The sequence below is a fragment of the Medicago sativa genome, chromosome 4 (assembly GCF_051527215.1).
Source record: "Medicago sativa cultivar Bolivia chromosome 4, Bolivia_mono, whole genome shotgun sequence".
Classification (NCBI taxonomy): Eukaryota; Viridiplantae; Streptophyta; class Magnoliopsida; order Fabales; family Fabaceae; genus Medicago; species Medicago sativa.
This window is the reverse complement of record NC_140752.1, coordinates 95,414,056-95,433,396: the sequence shown is the minus strand read 5'-3', so window position 1 is coordinate 95,433,396 and position 19,341 is coordinate 95,414,056. Positions and strand designations below refer to the sequence as shown.

General features: G+C 29.6%; 1 protein-coding gene and 1 long non-coding RNA gene across 6 annotated transcripts; one reads left to right on the top strand and one right to left on the bottom strand.

The window, feature by feature from the left end:
- Positions 1 to 7,637: 7,637 nt before the first annotated feature.
- Positions 7,638 to 9,836, top strand: LOC146934129 (remorin 1.4-like). 2 transcript variants are annotated; one of them, XM_085705995.1, is made up of 5 exons: positions 7,638 to 7,944; positions 8,993 to 9,034; positions 9,116 to 9,203; positions 9,341 to 9,422; positions 9,533 to 9,836. In XM_085705995.1, exons 1-5 carry the CDS (start codon positions 7,755 to 7,757, stop codon positions 9,746 to 9,748), a joined length of 618 nt encoding a protein of 205 aa, XP_085562121.1. In that variant the 5' UTR covers positions 7,638 to 7,754; the 3' UTR covers positions 9,749 to 9,836. The 2 variants fall into 2 exon arrangements, with proteins under 2 accessions (XP_085562121.1, XP_085562120.1); XM_085705994.1 differs by having other exon boundaries at positions 9,107 to 9,203.
- Positions 9,837 to 14,382: 4,546 nt separating this feature from the next.
- LOC146934128 (uncharacterized) lies at positions 14,383 to 19,233 on the bottom strand. 4 transcript variants are annotated; one of them, XR_015007665.1, is made up of 8 exons: positions 18,758 to 19,233; positions 18,631 to 18,657; positions 18,151 to 18,228; positions 17,727 to 17,823; positions 17,457 to 17,481; positions 16,649 to 16,705; positions 16,033 to 16,147; positions 14,383 to 14,710 (listed from the first exon to the last, which is right to left on the bottom strand). It is a non-coding gene; the product is annotated as an uncharacterized LOC146934128 (long non-coding RNA). The 4 variants fall into 4 exon arrangements; XR_015007664.1 differs by having other exon boundaries at positions 14,383 to 15,010; positions 18,758 to 19,231; XR_015007666.1 differs by having other exon boundaries at positions 14,383 to 16,147; positions 16,617 to 16,705; positions 18,758 to 19,225.
- Positions 19,234 to 19,341: the final 108 nt, after the last annotated feature.

The window sequence follows — 19,341 nt, the reverse complement described above, 5'->3', positions numbered from 1 at the left end:
GCATTTAGATTCTGATTATCACTTCAGAAGCTGTCTCACTTAGCTTCTGTTCAGTGTGTTCAGTTTTTAGGAGAATTGAAGAATTTTTCAAAACACAATTCAACCCCCCCCCCCCCCCCCCCCTTCTTGTGTTTTTCTCACCTTCATATGCTATATATGCTATATATCAAATATGCTCCAATAACAAAAAATAACCATGAAAAAATATGTTAAACACATTTGTCACGCTATATAGAAAAGCTTTGCAAAGTCATCGTTTCGCACATAGTCCTGAATTGCTTGATAATTACTTTTAATTGTTTTTATGAATTACGCGCTAATTCCTTTACCAATTACGCCCTATTAAAAACAATTATGACGTGCTTATCGCACAAATCGAATTACTAATTTTATGGCTGCAATATCTTTATTTGCTTTAATCGCCCTAATAATAGCTCTACCAATTAAGCCCTATTAAAAGAAATTATTCAATTTTATGCTAATCAATTACTATTGCTCTAATTGCTTTTATGGCTGCAATGAATATTTATTATTACCAATAGAAGACTATGATCATTCACATTTGAAATTAACAAAGAGAATTGTCAATTACCTATTTAAATACCACTTAGTTGTGCAAATACAACCATTCTCTACTTTAAGCAAATATAAGCAAATATAACATATGTTATATTTTTCATTTTCGCAAATAAAATACTAATCGTTGATGGAGATGGAGAGAGCACTGATACGACCTCAAATGTTGTTTATCACGAAGTCTTTCGTAATGTATCTTGATGGTTAATGTTCAAACCTTTTTGTTATGTATGCTACCATTTCATTTTGTTATGTATGATATAAAACTTCTATCTGATTACATTATTTTCATTGATTCGATTCCCTTCTACGTGGTAGGACCCGTGCGGTAGCACGGGTCATTGGTCTAGTGTGTGAAAATGAACAAGTTGCTTAGTTGAGTTGAGTGAAACAAAAAATATAAGGTTGAGATGTATGTGGTGGATAAAGAGGTATATTTATTTATAGGGAAATTCCGGGATAAAAGAAATTAATGTCAAATACCAACCATTTCGTGTCTGTGTATTATTAAAACATGTTTTATATAAAAGATGGAAAATGAGTGTGAGAGATCAAGATAAACACATATAATATAACATACGGTAATTGTATTTTGATTTTTTTTTTTTACAAGAATTGTATTTTGATATTAAGTATTAATTAATAGGGGGATGCAAGAGATCTTACCATCATACCATGGGTTTTTTTTTTTGTTGTTGAAGGAATACCATGGGCTTTTAGTACCATGTTTTTCAGGTTGAAAATTGTTGTTTTGATATCCATTGTTTCTTAGAAACACGTTGAAATGACCAAAAAAATTAGTGGTATTTATCTACCTTCGATTTTCTGCTTTGAAGTCAGCGGTAGTTAACTACTGCTAAAGTGTTTTTGATCATTTCCATGTGTTTTTAAGAAATTATGGATGTCAAAACAACAAAATTCTTTCAGGTTTAACAAAGTGGGAGAAGTGGAATTGGGTCGATTTGGAATAGTGTTTTAGTCCTAATGCCGATGCATCAACAAAATTAACTATTATTTAGTTTTTTTTCTCCTTCGTCCGGATTTGAATCAGGACATCCAATTATTTATCTCTTAACTCAAACCAGTTAAACTACGCAACTCCAAAAACACTCAAGTTCACAATTAGCCACTTACAAAATGAATACAAATTTTGTTTTTTTAAAAGCAACTATAATCAGCATGCAACTACGAAGATTAATCTTTTGAATTTTGCAGAACTCTAATAGACAATAAATTAAGTTTTAACATTGTTGCATAGATGGAGTTCAAACCCAAAACCTTGTTTACGTGCAAAAAGGTAAGGATTTCTCGTTTAAATTTTTTAATATAACTTTTTTTTTGCTAAGCCAGGTGAAAGGACATGCATCAAGAAGGGTCGTCGACATCCCATTTAGGTTGGCACCCCGAGGACACTTCTAATAGTTAATTTTTTAATATAACTAATAGTTTAAATCTGTAAAATATAATTTTTTTTGCTAGAATTAAAGGGTGCATTTGTTTTAAATTAAAAAAAAATATGATTTTTTAGAGATTTTTAAAAAAAATGAAACTATTTATGTTTGTTTACTACGCAAAAAATTACTTTTTTTAAAAAAAATTTAATTAGATCACATATTACCTCCTTGTTTAAAAAAAAATTGCTTGTAGAATTTTTAATAGACAAATTCCAACAAAGGATAACTTAATTTGTCGTGGTGTGGTACCATCTGATTCGTTGCTTTGTGTGAAAGGAGGAACAAAGGAAACAATTGATCATTTTTTCGTTGATTGTGATTTTTTTGGTGGTGTCCGAGATATTGTTTTGCAGTGGTTGAGAATTCTCTGTCATCCCAGCCGACATCGGTGATCATGCTCCGCAATTTGACAATTGAAGTATGTTTAAAAAGGATATTTGTTATTACTTTCAGGTAATCTGGTTGTCTTGCATCTGAACTATTTGGTAAGAGCGGAGCGCTAAAATTTTTTGTAACGCGGAGCTTACTTTTGAGCAGCTATTCGATCGCATCAAACTTCACTCTTGATGGCGAATTCTTTCATAGATTTTCATTGTCGATAGTTTAACCTCTTGGTTTGTATGAGCCTAGTCACTATGTAATTTATTTTTCATCTTTTTTATCTTTGCATTTATTACTTGTATTGTTGACACGTTTTAAGCTCTTTTAGGCACACCTTTTGCTTTAAAAGGATATATTTTCTTTTTGATCTCTTTAAAAAAATAGATTTTAGAAAAAGTTAATCCTAATGGTTTTTATTTTAGAGTAAAAAATAATTATTTTGATGAAGTAATTTTTATTTAAATTCTAAACAAACACTTTAAAATGACATACAAATGTGATCCAATCAGGAGGGGTTAAAAACATACAAATCATTCCCCATAACTTAACTCGATTGGTAGAGATATTGTTTAATATATGTAAGGCTCGGTTTTCAAAACCTGAACACCCTACTTATTCCACAATGACAGTAAACTAAAAAGAATTTTAAATAAGTCTCACATGTACACATCATTTATTTATAATTTTTTAATAAAATTATCTATAAAAGACCCAATGACTTCAATGATAGTAAATTAAATAAGTCCTTAAATATATCCGCTAATATGTATTTTATTATGTTTCCTAAAAAAAAAATGTATTTTATTATGTTCATTTAGAAACTAAAATAAAAAATAAAAACTGCAATAAACAATAATCACATGAATTTGAGATCCAATATGGAGTCTTTTACTAGGTGATGAATTCTAGCCACAAAACTACTTGACAAAAAAATACAAATCTAATCTAAGTGATCAAGATCATATTTTTTTTATTATTTTTTAACAAAGTTGGAGTATAAATTAAGTTAAGAAGAAGCTCGGATAATTATTTAAGTTGGATATTAGGAACAAAGAAAAAACTATTTAAGTTAGGAAACAATAGAAACATAATGGTTTACATTTCAAATTATAATTTTACAAAGTTAAGTAGGTGCGATTTAGATCAATTTTGAGGCAAAAACCATTCCAATCAAATATTAAAGTCTTGTGCGGTTTTGTTAAGTTAGAATTACCCATTTTTAAAAATATCAAAATCGATCAAATTAAATATGGTTTACTTTGGATCGGTTTTCGAATGATCAAAATTACAATTGAAAAAAATCGTATTAATACAATTGTACATAAGTTTGACGAAACCATAACATTTAATATACTAAAAATTAACATTATGAAATAATAATGATTGATTATGTTATATTTACAAAAAAAAAATATTGATTATGTTCGAAACATATGAAATAATAAAAATATAGATCAAATCAAACTAATATGCACTATTAAAAAAATTAAAAATGAACAAATTAAATATTAATGGGATATTTCATTCACTTTAAACCCGTCAAGCTTTGATGTGGGCCCCTCATATGATGAATTTTTTTGATGCAACAACGAATCACCACTCCTATAATCTTTATCTATAATGACTACGTCAATATTAATATATTCATTTGTTTTTACCTCATGATTTTTTCCTTTAGTATATTCATGATTTTTATTTTTATTTTTTGCTCCGGAAATTTCGGTTGAGCTGCACTACTCAGTTGCTTCTGCATATTTGGTATTTTGACCAACATCAAGAGACTAAAATATGATAGAATATCTTCCTCATTTGTATGTGAAGTTTCCTCATGAGCCAAAGGGTTCTTCTTTGTAGAATTTAGGTTTATTGGTTGTTGCACTTCTGAAACCTAAACTGTAGACAAACTAGCATTTCTTACTGCGAACACAATCTTCTTCACGTAAAAAATCTTGTGGTCTTGGCAAGTTCCCGCATTGTGGCCATATTTTCCACAATGCCACAACTAAAACACACAATATGTAATCCTTCATATTCAATGGTAAGAACAAAACCTAAAACACTCGAAATGAACTATAGAATGATTTTCATATCAAGATTCCTTTTCATACAAATACGTGCAAATCGACCACAAAAATGACTAGATGTCAAGTGGTCCACCTTCAACATATATTACATAATGCCTTCCTAACATGCTAGAGTTTGACATCTTATCATTTAACGTAAAATAATAATTTTTCTTCTCATGATAATTAAATAATTTCCTTTACCAAAAAAAAAAAAAAATTCCATCGATTAATTGGTATCAAAATACTATATGATAAAAATATGAAAATAATCAAACGGTACAAATTTCAACGTAAGATGTAATTTGTCTATAACATTTTATATTGAAATTTACATGGCATGATCATTGTTTTGTTGTTTGGATTGGGGGAGGGGATGCGTTCAGTTTATTGTTTCCAATCATCCAAAAGTTATGAGCCTCTAAAGTGAAGCAATGGTTAAAACATTTACATTTAATGAGATATAATCTGATAATGTATTTATATATGGTAGCATCTCTCATCTTATAAGACGGTTTTGTGATGTTGACTTAGACTCGTCTTAAATGATAATATGCCGTTAAAACTTATCTAAGACATGTTGCGTCAGTTGTTGTCAAGTCACCATTATCAAACCATCCATGTCATGCAGCATATGCTCATTCCTAAACGTGAGAGGTGTGTTAAGAGTTTCACTTTAGATAAGAAATTGTCTGACCATGTATTTATAAACGAAAACATTCATCATCTTAGAAACTATTTTTTTAAGTAAAACTATACTTATCCCGAGTTCTACCAGCATCAAAGTGTGTGGAGGTGTATAACGTATAGATGGATAGTCTTCAGAATTTTTTAAATGAAATTGGGCGAAAAGAGAGTAGTCTATGATCCAATTTAATCTAATGAATCAATCGTATTCAAAACCCAACAACTCTTCTTTGAGAGCCAGAGTTAACAACCTTATCGTTCACCCATTATTCCAGTAATAATAATAAAATGAGTGTTACATACTTATAGATGGTATCAAATTTTTATATTTATTAATTTGTTAAAAAAAATTAAAGTAAATATTTTATCCATTATAATTTTTTTATGTGAATGTGATATTTTTTATGTATAACTGTAGAGATTAATCTCTTAAATTGAATAGAACCATGGAAAGATTATTCCTCTAAAGATTTAACACCGTTTACAATTGGCCAATTGCTATTATAAGTTTGTTAACTACCACTATTTTATTCATTGTATCATTATCTAATTTATCTCAAATATACTCACTCCCCCATCACTTGTTTTGAGCACAAAAAAAAAGTCATTTTTTATCCTAAATTATAATTAAAAAAGATCAACTTTTATCCAATTTAATCATGTTGTTTCAAAAAGTCATTTTTTTCCAATAAAAAAACTTTATTTATTAACATGAAATTAAATGCAAATTGCTTTAAATTTGTTTTCCCTCCTATTTTCTCCACAACCAATGAAAATTATTTTTACATCTTCTCTTGAAACTTATTCTTAGGAGAACACAAAAAACAATACTCCAAATTGTTATATTTTAGTTTTCTTAATAAATGTGAATTGTTTTTTTTTCCTCTTATTACTTGGGACAGAGGGAGTACGTGTTGATCTTAAATAAACTACTCCATCAATATTAAGAGAATATATTAGCTCATGTTAAAAAATTATAGGCTACTCCTTCAATATCCCAAGTGAGAGGAGTGTAAATTTTAAATAAAGGGAAGAGGAACTTTGGCCCTCCTTAACACCAAAGAAAGGACAAGACGGTGAGAATAACAATTTACCCTATTTTAAAAGAATGTGATGGTTTTTTTTATTAAAAAAACCTAGTATTTTCAAAGAATAAACATCAATATTCTCTTGAAAAAATAATCATCTTTATTGTTAATTTAGTTTTCAATCTTAATTTATACATTTAGGACCACATCTCATTTATTTTAGGCTTAAATATGTGATTCGTCCCTGCAAATAGGGGTCGCTTAAAATTTCGTCCCTGCAATCGCTAATCCTTTTTTTTTGCCACTGCAAAGTTTAATCAGTTAAAAATTCGTCCTTTGACCCAGTTAATCACTGCCACGTCAGCAATTTACCAAAAATGGCATGGGAATTTACGAAAATACCCCTGGCTTATTTTTTTTTTAATTTTGAATTTTTTTTTTTAAATTAAAAAAAATCTGAAAAAATAATTAAAAATCATAAAAAATTTCGGACAAAAAAATGTTAAAATTAAAACTGAAAAAACTGAAATTTTTCGGAGAAAAAATTGTAAAAAAAAATTCGGGAAAAATCAGGAAAAAAAATTTTTTTGAAGGAAAAAAAAATAAGCTAGGGGTATTTTCGTCAATTCCCATGCCATTTTTGGTAAATTGCTGACGTGGCAGTGATTAACTGGGTCAAAGGACGAATTTTTAACTGATTAAACTTTGCAGGGGAAAAAAAGGATTAGCGATTGCTGGGACGAAATTTTAAGCGACCCCTATTTGCAGGGACGAATAACATATTTAAGCCTTTATTTTATAATGTTTTTTTTTTGAAGTATTTTACAATCCCTAAAAAAAAAGCATTTTACAATGTTCTAAATATTAAACTAATAAACTTTTTTTTTGAAGCAATATATTAATAAACTTAAAAAATGATTCAAAAAGAATTTATATTATACGATAAAGATTGAACTAAATTAAATCAAATCTAAATTTCATATTTTTAAATCAATATAAAATTCTAATTTTAAATTACATTAGTTTAAATAAAGGGTTAAAGTGGATGACATTCTTGACCAAAATTTTTTTTGAATGACATTTTCACAAGTCCTAGCCAAAACTTCAAACGCCTTGCTTTGATTTAGATCACCTCTATTTTGGTTTATCAATTAGTTCTACTATAATAGAATTTAAAAAATCTTCCATGAAAATATTTCATCTCGTGACCAACATCTCAATGGAACTGAATAGCTTACCTTTGGTTGGCATACAAGCAGTGTAAAATGTAAATTGTGAAATGAACCCCAAATTAAATAAAAAGAAAGTACAGAAAATATATGGTAAAAATATTTGAAATAATTAATAAGAGACAAGGCAGTGAATATCCGCATAACTGTCTATTAGTGGACCCCGTTTGAATCTTCACAATGTCTCTTACATAAACCTTTGAGGCCAATGGAGTGGTGACCAAACAGCTTGGCTTGTTGTAAGCAAAAACAACAATTTCATTTCTATTTAAGTGTGATCACAAACATATTCTAAGTTTAATAGAAATTCTGCTGCTGTAACCCTAGAAATACATTATGGAAGAATCGAAAAACAAACAATTAGAGTTAGTTGACACCCCAACTCCGCTACCTCAATCTGAACCTGAACCTCGAGAGTTTTCCTACTTCCTTGAAGAAAAGGAACCGGAGAACGAAGGAACTTCAAGCAGTGTTGTTAAACAGGAGCGTGTCGTGAGTGATCATGCTACTTCTTCACTTGATCAAAGTATGTATCACACATATCACACCACAATTACATTCATAATTTATGTTTTTTTTAAATGACAAAATCGTAATGACAATAGTTGAATCTCACAATGACATTCATCATATTCATATCCTTATTCATCTATTTGCTTAATTTGCTTCTAAATATTGACCATCGTTAGCAATTTTTACCGTATTCATCTTATTTCTTTCTTTCTAGTTAGTTGATGTCTAAAAAAATATCTATATTTCTCTAATTTTTAATTAATCAAATTTTCGTCGATCGCCTATACTTATGAATGTAATTGAATGGCTTAATTGGTTGTTAAATAAATTGATATAAGAACATTTATCTTTACTATTTAATTTAAGATAAAGCAAAGCAAAATTTCAACCCAAACTATACATTTCCTCTTTAAAAAAAACCCAACATATACATTTTTATGTAGTGAAACCTTATTTTGATTCGTGCAGTTGTATGATGACGTCATATTAGCCTATGAAATTAAGTATGAAATTGACAAAAACAATCCTAAATAAACTTGCTAATTATTTTGTAGAGTTGGGTATCAAATTCCACTTTTTCGGATAGGAAAGAATATTTTTTTTCCTTTCAAGTTGATAAAGATTTTTCTTAGTTAGACTGATTGTCTAAGATGTATGAATTTATTTTGGTGTATTTTGTTTAAAGCATTTGGTTGCTTTTATTATTTTACTTGATACTTAGGATTTGTCTAATTATTATTTCTAAATAGACGTACGTTTCATGCATATATTTAATCCTCTCTAAGGTGGAAGAACCTTTGAATCTTTGATCTTTAATTACTATCAATGCTACAATTACAAATTATATGGATCATTATTTGCATGAATTGCACAGGTTTCTTTCCATGGTACTATATGTCTTTCTTCAGAAAAAAATTAATTAATATAATTCAATTAAACACAAAATCAGCAAGGTATGGAAATTTAGTAAAATTATGGGGACAAACTAAACTTATATATTAATTCAACCCGTCATGTGTTTTGTTTATTTGTTACCAATGTTCCTTATTGATGTTTTGCAGCTCCTGCTGCTGGAACGGATACAAAGGACTCAGTTGACAGAGGTTATATATTTTCCCTTTTTTTTATATTTAATAATTTAAATTGTTTTGAGAGATGATTAACTCAATTTTTAGTTCCTTTAGATGCTGTACTAGCAAGGGTTGAATCACAGAAAAGATTGGCTTTAATTAAAGCATGGGAAGAAAATGAGAAGACAAAAGTAGAGAATAGGTAAGATGCTAGAAAGGAAGATATAAAAGCTTTCAAATAGTATCAATATTAGACATTAATTCAATAATAATATCCAATTTAATTTTCTATAATGACTAGCTGAATGATATCTTCTTATGATAATTAATGTTAAACAGGGCATATAAGATGCAATCTGCTGTTGATTTGTGGGAGGATAATAAGAAAGCATCAATTGAAGCAAAATTCAAAGGAATTGAGGTCACATCACATGTGCTCAATTTTTGCATCAATTTGATTGGTTTTTTCTTCTTTCAATTATAGCTATATGAACCAAATTTTACATGAAAGTTTGTATAAATTAATTACAGGTAAAATTGGACAGAAAGAAGAGTGAATATGTTGAAGTAATGCAAAACAAAATAGCTGAAATTCATAAATCAGCAGAAGAGAAAAAGGCAATGATTGAAGCTCAAAAAGGGGAAGAAATTCTTAAGGTAGAGGAGACAGCTGCAAAGTTTCGTACTCGTGGCTATCAACCAAGAAGACTTCTTGGATGTTTCAGCGGTTTAAGGTTTTTCGGTTAGAAAAATGCAAGAGAAAAACTCTCATTAGCTTGCTTGTTATTGTTATACATTTAATTTAAATTTTGCTTCTTGCATCGTTTTTTTCCTATATAGTTGTTGGTAATAAAAGATGGGGACAATGAAATTTGCTTTTGAAAACAAATGAAACTTCGTTTATATGTTTCATTTTTAATGATAAATTGGAAAATTAACTAGGGTTGAAACATATTGAACTTTCTCCTCATACACTCCGACCTTACACAAGAGTGTCTCCTTTAGTGATAGTATGTTTTTATAGTATTGTCAAATACATTATTGATTTTTGAATGTTCATGGAACTACAGAAGTGTCATATCAATGTCGCCCAAATACTACCCGTAACTTAATGGATGAAGTTTCATTCAATGGAGTTTTACTTTGCGAATTCGATTCTACTTGATCGTTTTTACAATTTATGTTATTCATATATTTTCTTTCAAAAAAATTATGAAAAAAACACAAAAGGTGGGACTTGAACCCATGATTACAAGATAAGAAAACACAAGCTAGAACAAAGCATCATATCTAACTACATTACCAAATTAAAAATATATAATATATAATTTGGAATTTCTTATAAATGAATAAAAAATTAGTCTGGGCTAGACTGGCGTGGCTAGCCATACCAAGCCAAACATAGGTCCGTCCATGGTAAAGAGCCATGTAAAGTTAACAAGTTATGCCTGCCTGGCCAAGGCTTCGGTGAGAGAGCAAAACAAGTCTCCTGTCGTGAGAGAGCTTTATTCTACCATAAGATTTAGTCATTTTTAATTCAATGGACCAGATTTGAGAAGGGAAACTTATTTGAACAGTGTTAGACGGTTTTTATCACATTATAAGGTTATTACCATGTTAATAGTTTTTTTTTGTTGACAAAATTACCATGTTAATAGTTAAATACTGGATTTGTTTGTTTGATAATAAATATCGAACATTTTTCCTTCAAAAAAATAATATCGAATATTTTGTGCAAGTAGATGTTCGAAAACGTTTGCAGCCCATAAATTATTTTTTGAAGGAACAGCCCAAATTATAATCTTAACACTGTTCTCTCCATTGAAAATTTGATTTTTTTTTCATGTTTCATAATTGATAAAAAAGTTATTCCTATTAATTTAATACTTTTCCTATTAAATTTAAATATTAAATTGAACAACCATTATATGATTTTTATTATTTTGCTACTAGTTAGTAGATTATAATTTTCAGTTATTTATTAATATAGCCAAAAAATTCTTGTCTTGTTTAGTTTAGAAAAAAAATTAAGTATTTCTTATATTTTAAAATGAAATTGTTGTTAGGGGTGTTTGCGGTGCGATTTGGATCGGTTTTGAGGTAAAGTGTCATCCGATCCAAAATAAAATTCACATGCGGTTCGGTTCAGTTTGGACGACTATTCCAAAAAAAAAATTGAACCGATCTGATCCAAATATATGCGGTTTAATTTGGATCGGTTTTTTTGTATCCAAAATGTAAAATATATTTTTTTATTTACTTTTTTTAAGAATATAATTTTTTTATTAATATTAATATTACGCAAACAAGGTAAAATAATAGGTTTGATACAAAATATATTAAAAAAATTTAAAATAATAGTATGAAAATTATCGATTATTTTTAAAATATATTAAGTAATAATAATATAGATTAAATTAGTGCAATATATAAGATTAAAAACCAACTAGCAACATAATAATGCAATATATAATAATAATAATAACAATAATAATAATAATAATAATAATAATAATAATAATAATAATAAAAGAATAAATAATTATAAATATTTAGATTTTTGGTTCAGTTTGGTTTGATTAGGTTTTTTAAGTATTAATTTTAACTTTCATCACATAACAAATATAACAAGAAAAAATGGGAAAACATTTATTATAAGTTATTAAATTAAATGAAAATACCTGCACTAACTTGCTACCATCAGTACAACAAAACTAACTTACCGTAGGGGACTTGTTCTCCTATCCCACGGTAGAAGGCGCCCCCATTTCTCTTTGTAACGTGATCTATAAAATTGTAACTAAGTATTAATTTAAAGAATTAGATCCATCATACCTTATGTTGTTTCTGACACGTAAATTAGCTTTATTCCAAGTAGAAATACTATTGATTTGCCGCCCACATGTGGAGGGTGGTCTCAGATTCAAAATCTTATAACGTTAAATCAAGTTTATATGTGTAAACTTTCTTGACAAACTACGACATAACTCGACAAGCTATGCTAAATACAAATGTGGTTTTTTCACTCTTTCTTGACAGACACACAACTCGCTCCTGGAGAGATCCTTGGATCCCAAATCGCGGTCCATTAGAGGAACGTTACAAGGCCTTCATCCCTCATGGGAAAATCAAGTACTTTATGTCAAATTATGCGATAAATTAGAATTGAAGCTGGGATATGATTGTTAATCGACTTCCTGATTCTATCTGCGACTTAATTTTTAAATTGAAGGCTTTAATGACTTGAGGTAGTGATATCCCTAATTGGGATCTTTGCAATAATGAAAATGTTAGTTTAAAAACAACTTACAATCTTATAGTAGTTTGTATAATGATATTACTGATACTCATTATTAGTAGTTTGTATAATGATACTACTGATACTGGGATTCATACAATTATCTGGAAGTTAATTCATGGATCGTTGCTTACAAATGCAGTAAGAGCTCGCCATCGGAAAACAAATGGTGACTTGTGCCCCAGGTGTACATGCTTCTACATTTTGAGGATGTTCAATAGTATCATAATCACTTCATCATGTTCGACAATTGGCTAAATTCTTTAACCATGGCTTACATGTTTGGTTTGAATGGAACATCATGACAAAGACCATTGGAGCTAGCAACACCAATTGGCCTATTTTCTTCGATGTGTCAGATTCAGACTCTCTAGAAAGACCATAATAACTTAGAATTCTCTAAAGAGGCTGAACTTTGTAACTACATTACTTCCAAGGTGGTTAATATGACTTATTAGACCGAGAAATAGATAAATTTCCCTCTTGCATCTCGCGATGAGAATATAACTAGCCACAATACTCAATGGATAAACCTTCTCCTCGATTTGTTAAAATCAACCGGGATGGCTCCCACATAAATGGTAAGACAACTTATAACAGTCTTGTTAGAGATCACTAGGGTCACTTTGTGAGATTTTTTAGCAAGCACGTCTTACTTACTAAGTTATTGTATTTTATTTGGTTGTCAAATGACTAGAGAAATACAGTTGACTCGTGTCATCTTAAAAGTTGATTCAAGTCATGTCGTCAATATGATACAAAATCAATTTACTGCTACCATTCATCGTTAACCTTTTCTTCATGAGATTGGAATGTCTAGGTTAATCACATTCAACATGAAGCAAACTATTGTGTTGATGCCCTAACACTTAAATGTCACAATACTAGTATTTACACCCGTGCAACGCACGGGAAGAAAATTAATTATGAGAAGATTAATTATAAATATACATATTTTTATATACTTGTAGTTTGTTATACCTAATATGAAATACATTTAATTTTTTTTTGACAGAATGAAATACATTTAATATTGATTAACATATATGTATATCTCAAAATTCACTATTATTTGTTAATCCAACAAACAAAATTTTTAACTCATTTTATTTTCAAACCATAAGTATATCTTACAGGCCCCGTGTTTTTGGAGTGCGGATTGAGTTGTGTATGAATTGTTTCTAAATCCTCTTAATTTTTGATGAGATAATTGTTCACTTAAAGATATATCCTCCTGACCTCCGCTTAACCACATGTATTTTCTTTATAAAGTCCCCATAAATTTAATAGCCACGTGTAAAGATTTGACTTGATTGATATGTATTATATCTATTTTTTTAAATAATGTATTATATCTGCTCATTTAGTAAATATTTGACTTGTATTATATCTACTTATCTAGTCGCTAACCAAAAAAAAATACTACACTACCAATTCTACGATCAAAGCATTACCCTTGAAGTAGCTAAACTACCTCCAATGCAATTCAAAAGTTGAATATGATTACATGTCAAATCATGTAGTGTTGTGAATCAACCAAATGGTTGAAGTTTAAAAAATGAGACGCTTAATATTTAAAATTCATCAATATAAATAATAAAGAAATAATGAAGTTGAAAACAATTGCAAAATGAATCAGCGTCATGCTTACACCAAGTATTGCAACAAAAGTGTTATCGAATGATGCGACATAACCAAATAACATAAGGCAAGAGTTAGAGATGCACTTGTAGATTTAAGTACAATACATGCCCACATAAGAACATAACTCCAGATAACAAAAGAAAAAAAAATCAGGTACATTGCTTTCCTTGTGTATAAAAAGTTAAAAAAACCACCACCAGATCTTGCATAATTCCAACTGATCAACCACATATTCAAATTATAAAAAATTGCTTTCATTTTTGCCAAAATGGCCTTGTGTGTTAGGAGGAAGAAACAATATAATTTTGGTCTGGTTGGTGTATGGTTTGTGTTTTGTTGTATGATTGTGAAAGTTAAATTTGACTACAATTGTACTTTAACGATTTTATGATTAATAAGTGGATAGTTTGAGGAAGTTTCATGCATTTGTTACTAAAAGTATGAGCTAAATTAGTCTGTTATTAAGATATAAACATGTATACATTCACAAATATGTTACAGTCTCATCATGAGTAATACTAAATACACGTTAAAATCATTCAAATGTCATATTTAAGCTAGTATTGTATCTTCAAAAACGCTTGTGATTGCTTCTGAAAGCGAAAACCATTGGCATAGAATCATCAGCAGACCAAACAAAGATACGATAAAGTTGCTGCTAACTCTTAAGCCTTGAAGTGCCTTGAAAAATCCATCAATTGGTGACAATCCACCCATCCCAACACTAATGAAGCTCACTAAAACCTTCTTACCATTGTAGTTTGAACCTTGCTTGTGGAAGTTATCAATAAATCATAACGCTATTGTACGTTTATCATATGCATAAAATTGAAAATTAACATAATCTATGAGATGCACATAACTCTTCCTTAAGCCCAAATAGTGACTCAGAACTTGATCGCCATCAAAAGAAGTAAAAGTTATTTAAGAATTTTGATTAGCCCTCCAATGCATTAAGAGGTCTGTGGGCCTGATTTGAAGTGCTCATAGTTTCAATTATATTTAGTTTGGCTCATATGAAAGCTAGAATATATGGGAAGCTCATTTGAAATGCATATAGTTGAAGACTGCATGGGGAAAAAATCCTTATAAAATTGGAGAAAACAACATATGGCAATAGATCAAAATGTACTTCAATTATAGTGAATATTGAATAAAAGGAGTAGTTAACTGTCAATAGAAGAGTGTGGCAAGAAAAAATAGTAGAAAGAGGGGGGAACTTGATCCGATTTGAATTTGAATTGTGGGGGTGAGGAATCTTTCACGGAAAAGTATATGAGGTTCAGGAACCATACAACCTGTTTTTGTCATACAGCTCTGAAGGAGTGTATAGAGAAAGATTCCTGAATAAAAGTAGCAGTAGCTAAAAATGTCTACTTTATTATTTTTGTGAGTTAATAGGTGGATGCCTTTAAAATCTGACACATGTTTAGATTAAATAAACATTTTAAACATGTTGCATAAAAAGTATGATATAACAATTAGCAAATAACTTAAGTAAGTTTGAAAAGGTAAAAATTCAAAATGGGAGAGACATATGGCTTAAGAGATTCAAATTTTGAAAAGTAGACAGAGTGGGGAACTTAATTAAGTTTGGCTATAAATTGCAGCAAAGTAAAACCTGCTTTTGTAGTTGTGTAACATTAGAAGCTTTGAAGGAGTGTGGAATAAGATTCTTGAAAAAATAGCACAAATATAGGATGTATGGAGAAGATGCTTTCTGATTAAGTCAACTTGTGTCTAAATTGGGTTAAAAAGTTTGGGTTGTAAGCAAATAAATTGGGGTCAAACTTGCAAAAAAGGATTAATTCTGATCAATCACAAAATGTCAAAATTCATGAAGCCAAGAATGGTATAGTAAACATGGCCTAAAATTATCAACAAAAAATGAATACAAACCACAAGAAGAACTGCTCATTACTTAGTCTGCTACTATACTATCTATTAATGGATTCCATACAATACACAATTTGCTTGTGTTTCTCTTTTTATACATGGATGACATCACAAAGCACAATTAATAGCATATACTATTGACTACACAAGAGAGGTCACATAATTCCCTAATATGAAGTTTTAAATGCAATACCTGCAATGGAACCAAAAGCTTCAGTAGCATCATCTCTAACCATTGGATTATAGCATCATCATCTCTTAAGTATATTGGATAGAGCAGCTGAAGCAACTTTGTCTTGCAATTGGCCCTAAACATACGGAACATAAAATTACAACATTGATATTAATTAACTCTGAGTGGAACAGGTGTACTCAAACTTACGCAGCACCATTAAAACAGACATAACATTACTACCTGAATAACTTGTTGAATTATTGTATTATTAAACTACTGAAGAACAACAGACTTCTTTTGTTTTTCTTGTTTAAAACAATTGACTTCTTTTGACATGACAATTACATGTTTATTCTACTCCAAGAAATATAATATAATGGCTCAACATTTAAAAGTATGAACAATACTTAAACTTTAAAGTACTTAATTTTTAAAAAGGGCCAGCATATATCCCCGTGGAACCCTCTAGATTAACCTGATGTTTTCTCATGCAAAGTGCACATCTTATGACTTATGTGCAATTCATACAAACCTTACTGCATCTTGTTCATATATTAATTAATAAAACCATCTAGCATACAATGATAATGAATCAAACAAACCTTAAGTGAGGGACTTTTCATGAGAAATATACCTCTTGGAAGAAAAATAACTCTTCTGGTCCACTAACTCAAAATGGCAAAGAGTAAATCTGTACAAAATATTTCAGGTAACAATAAGTACAAAGACATGGACTTTTCATGAAATTACTTGTAGAAGAATATAATAGCTAATAAAAATCTAATAAAAATATCAACAATGAAGAAACTATAATCTTATCAAGCAAGCAAGCAAGCAAAATGATTATGCGACAAAAACAATCTTCCGATGTCAAATTAGAAACACATACATTATTCAACACTAAAAAGACATAAATATGTTTAAAATATGTGATTAATTTTTTAACACAGAAAATATGTCAACAGAAAGTCACTAATAAGTTAAAAATTTCACACTAATGTCGCATGGACCAACAAAGCATCTTGGGTTTGACTTTGAAGATAAGAACCGAATATTGCAGATGGGTTTAAAAACCCTTTTTTTTTTTGTAGAAAGAGGGTTCTTTTTAAAAAGTGTTAACCTATAAATGGCATCAAAAAAAATCTTTCAGGAAGTCTATTTCTGACATCTAAATTATGGAAAGAAAATAACAAAATCCTTCCAATATGCATACGCTCCTACCCCAACTAATGCAGTAGATGCAGAACAACACAAAACAATCATGTTAAGTTTTAGTCTTAACTTCACATTTGGATACACTAAAATGTAAGTTCCAAACAAAACTATAAAATCATATTTAAGCAAAAGTGACAGCAAAATGATTTTTTAAAAAGAATCTAAATTAAGTTAGAATAGAGCCAAAAATAAAATAGGAGTATCACTATTGATTAGAGGAAAAATACCTTTGGTTGGATTGGTATCAACTACCTGAAAAGTACAAAGCAACATAGCATTATTGGTAGCAGAAGCAAATCAAACAAATAAAGAACCAAGAAAGTTGAATCATCACTATAATCATCTTAGTTCATCTACTTGTAAAATAAGAAGTTTACAAACAGTGAATCTTAAGAAACACCTACTTGTAAAATAAGAAACACCGTAAAAAATATATGAGAACAATAAGAAGAAAGCCTTTAAAACTACAACAAAGTACAATTTTCGCTGGGCCTCACCATGAATGGCAAAATTCTAAAGGACAGCCGAGATACCATTTTCGGCCACAAGAGAATTCTTTTACTACTGTGCTCTTATTTCTTCTTCCATGATGTGCTGAAAATAAAATAAAATAAAATAAGGTGAGATGGTGGAAATGGTGGAAACACAAAGAGCATAGAGAGATCAGTGCATAATGTGAAAATATACAATGGAGATTCTGCACACAACAATAAAAAAAAGATTATTTTTAGGGAAAAAAAAATGAATCTTGTGCTTGACTCTAAATAAATGAACCAGCATATTGTATACATAATGAGCTAGTAAAATGAAGTTATATAGTATTGTAAAAAACACCATTAAAATCATTAAAGAGTCACACCTAAGATCATCTACAAAGAAACAAAATGCAACAAAATAAACCAAAAAACAATAGAAGCTCACCTGGATGTGTAAGTAGCCCTCATAACACATCCCACTCATATAATCTTGAAACCTTCATTCAGACACTTTTACAAACACCTTGTGGGTTGAAGAAATCAGCAGCAGTGCATTTAAAAAATTGAAATAACTAATTAAAATCTTGATTCATCGCATAAATACTACCAAAATTCGATAACCAAATAACATGAAGAACTTTACTTGAAAGTATAATCCAAATTAATGGAAACTGAAATTGGGGTTTCTTTTGAGGAAATTCTACCACCAACTAATACAACAACTCAGTTCTCGTATTGGTTCAAAATCAAAAGAAAAAATTGAGGTTTCAGCAAAAGCATCAAAACAACCGTGAATGTGAACAAACAATTGAACATTCAACAAAAGAATAATAATAATATGGAATCAATTCATGAAATAAGAGATGGAAAGCAAGATGAAAACTCTTAGCACATTTTTAACTTATAGGGAGATGAACGAATTTACCTTATCATAGCTACTGATTGTTCATTGCTGTCAAAAACATTCAAAATATGAAAAATGAGAAAAACCCAAGCAATAATTTGAACAATAAAAAAATAACGAAATTAAAAAATGAGAGAGAGTCACTTACCCTTAAAGATCAAATCTGGTGTTGTAGATCCGTGTTGTACAATGGTTGAACCAAAAAATCTGAGGAAAAATAAAGAATGAAGAACTCAATAGTGAAAGAAGAACTCCATGTTTATGTTTATGTTGATGAGGAAAAGGGTTTGAAAAAGAAGGAGAAGAAGAAACAATGAAAGGGAAGAATAAAGAAAACGAAGAGAGAAGAAGCGGGTTTGAGATTATGAGAGAGAAAAAGAAATTTGCAGTTAGTGTGAGAAAGTGGGTATATGAGGTATGACAGTATGAGTCTTTGAGGAAGTGAATAGATATTTTTCCTAAAATTGTGGATTTGAGTGCATCTTCTTTGTATTTTAGTGGGGATTTGAATTTCAAAAGAATGAGTTTGGCGCCTAAGCCATGAGAGCTAAATTTGGAAAAAAAGAGTGTACCTTGTAGTTTTTGTGATGTATAGGTGGATGACTTAAAAAATTGACACTTGTCAAAACATACCTAAAACTGGTCTTCTAATAGTCTAATATTAAGATTTAAGAGTTCTTCTATATCGACGCCTTAGTTTTTCCTTTTTATATAAAATAAATAAATAAATAA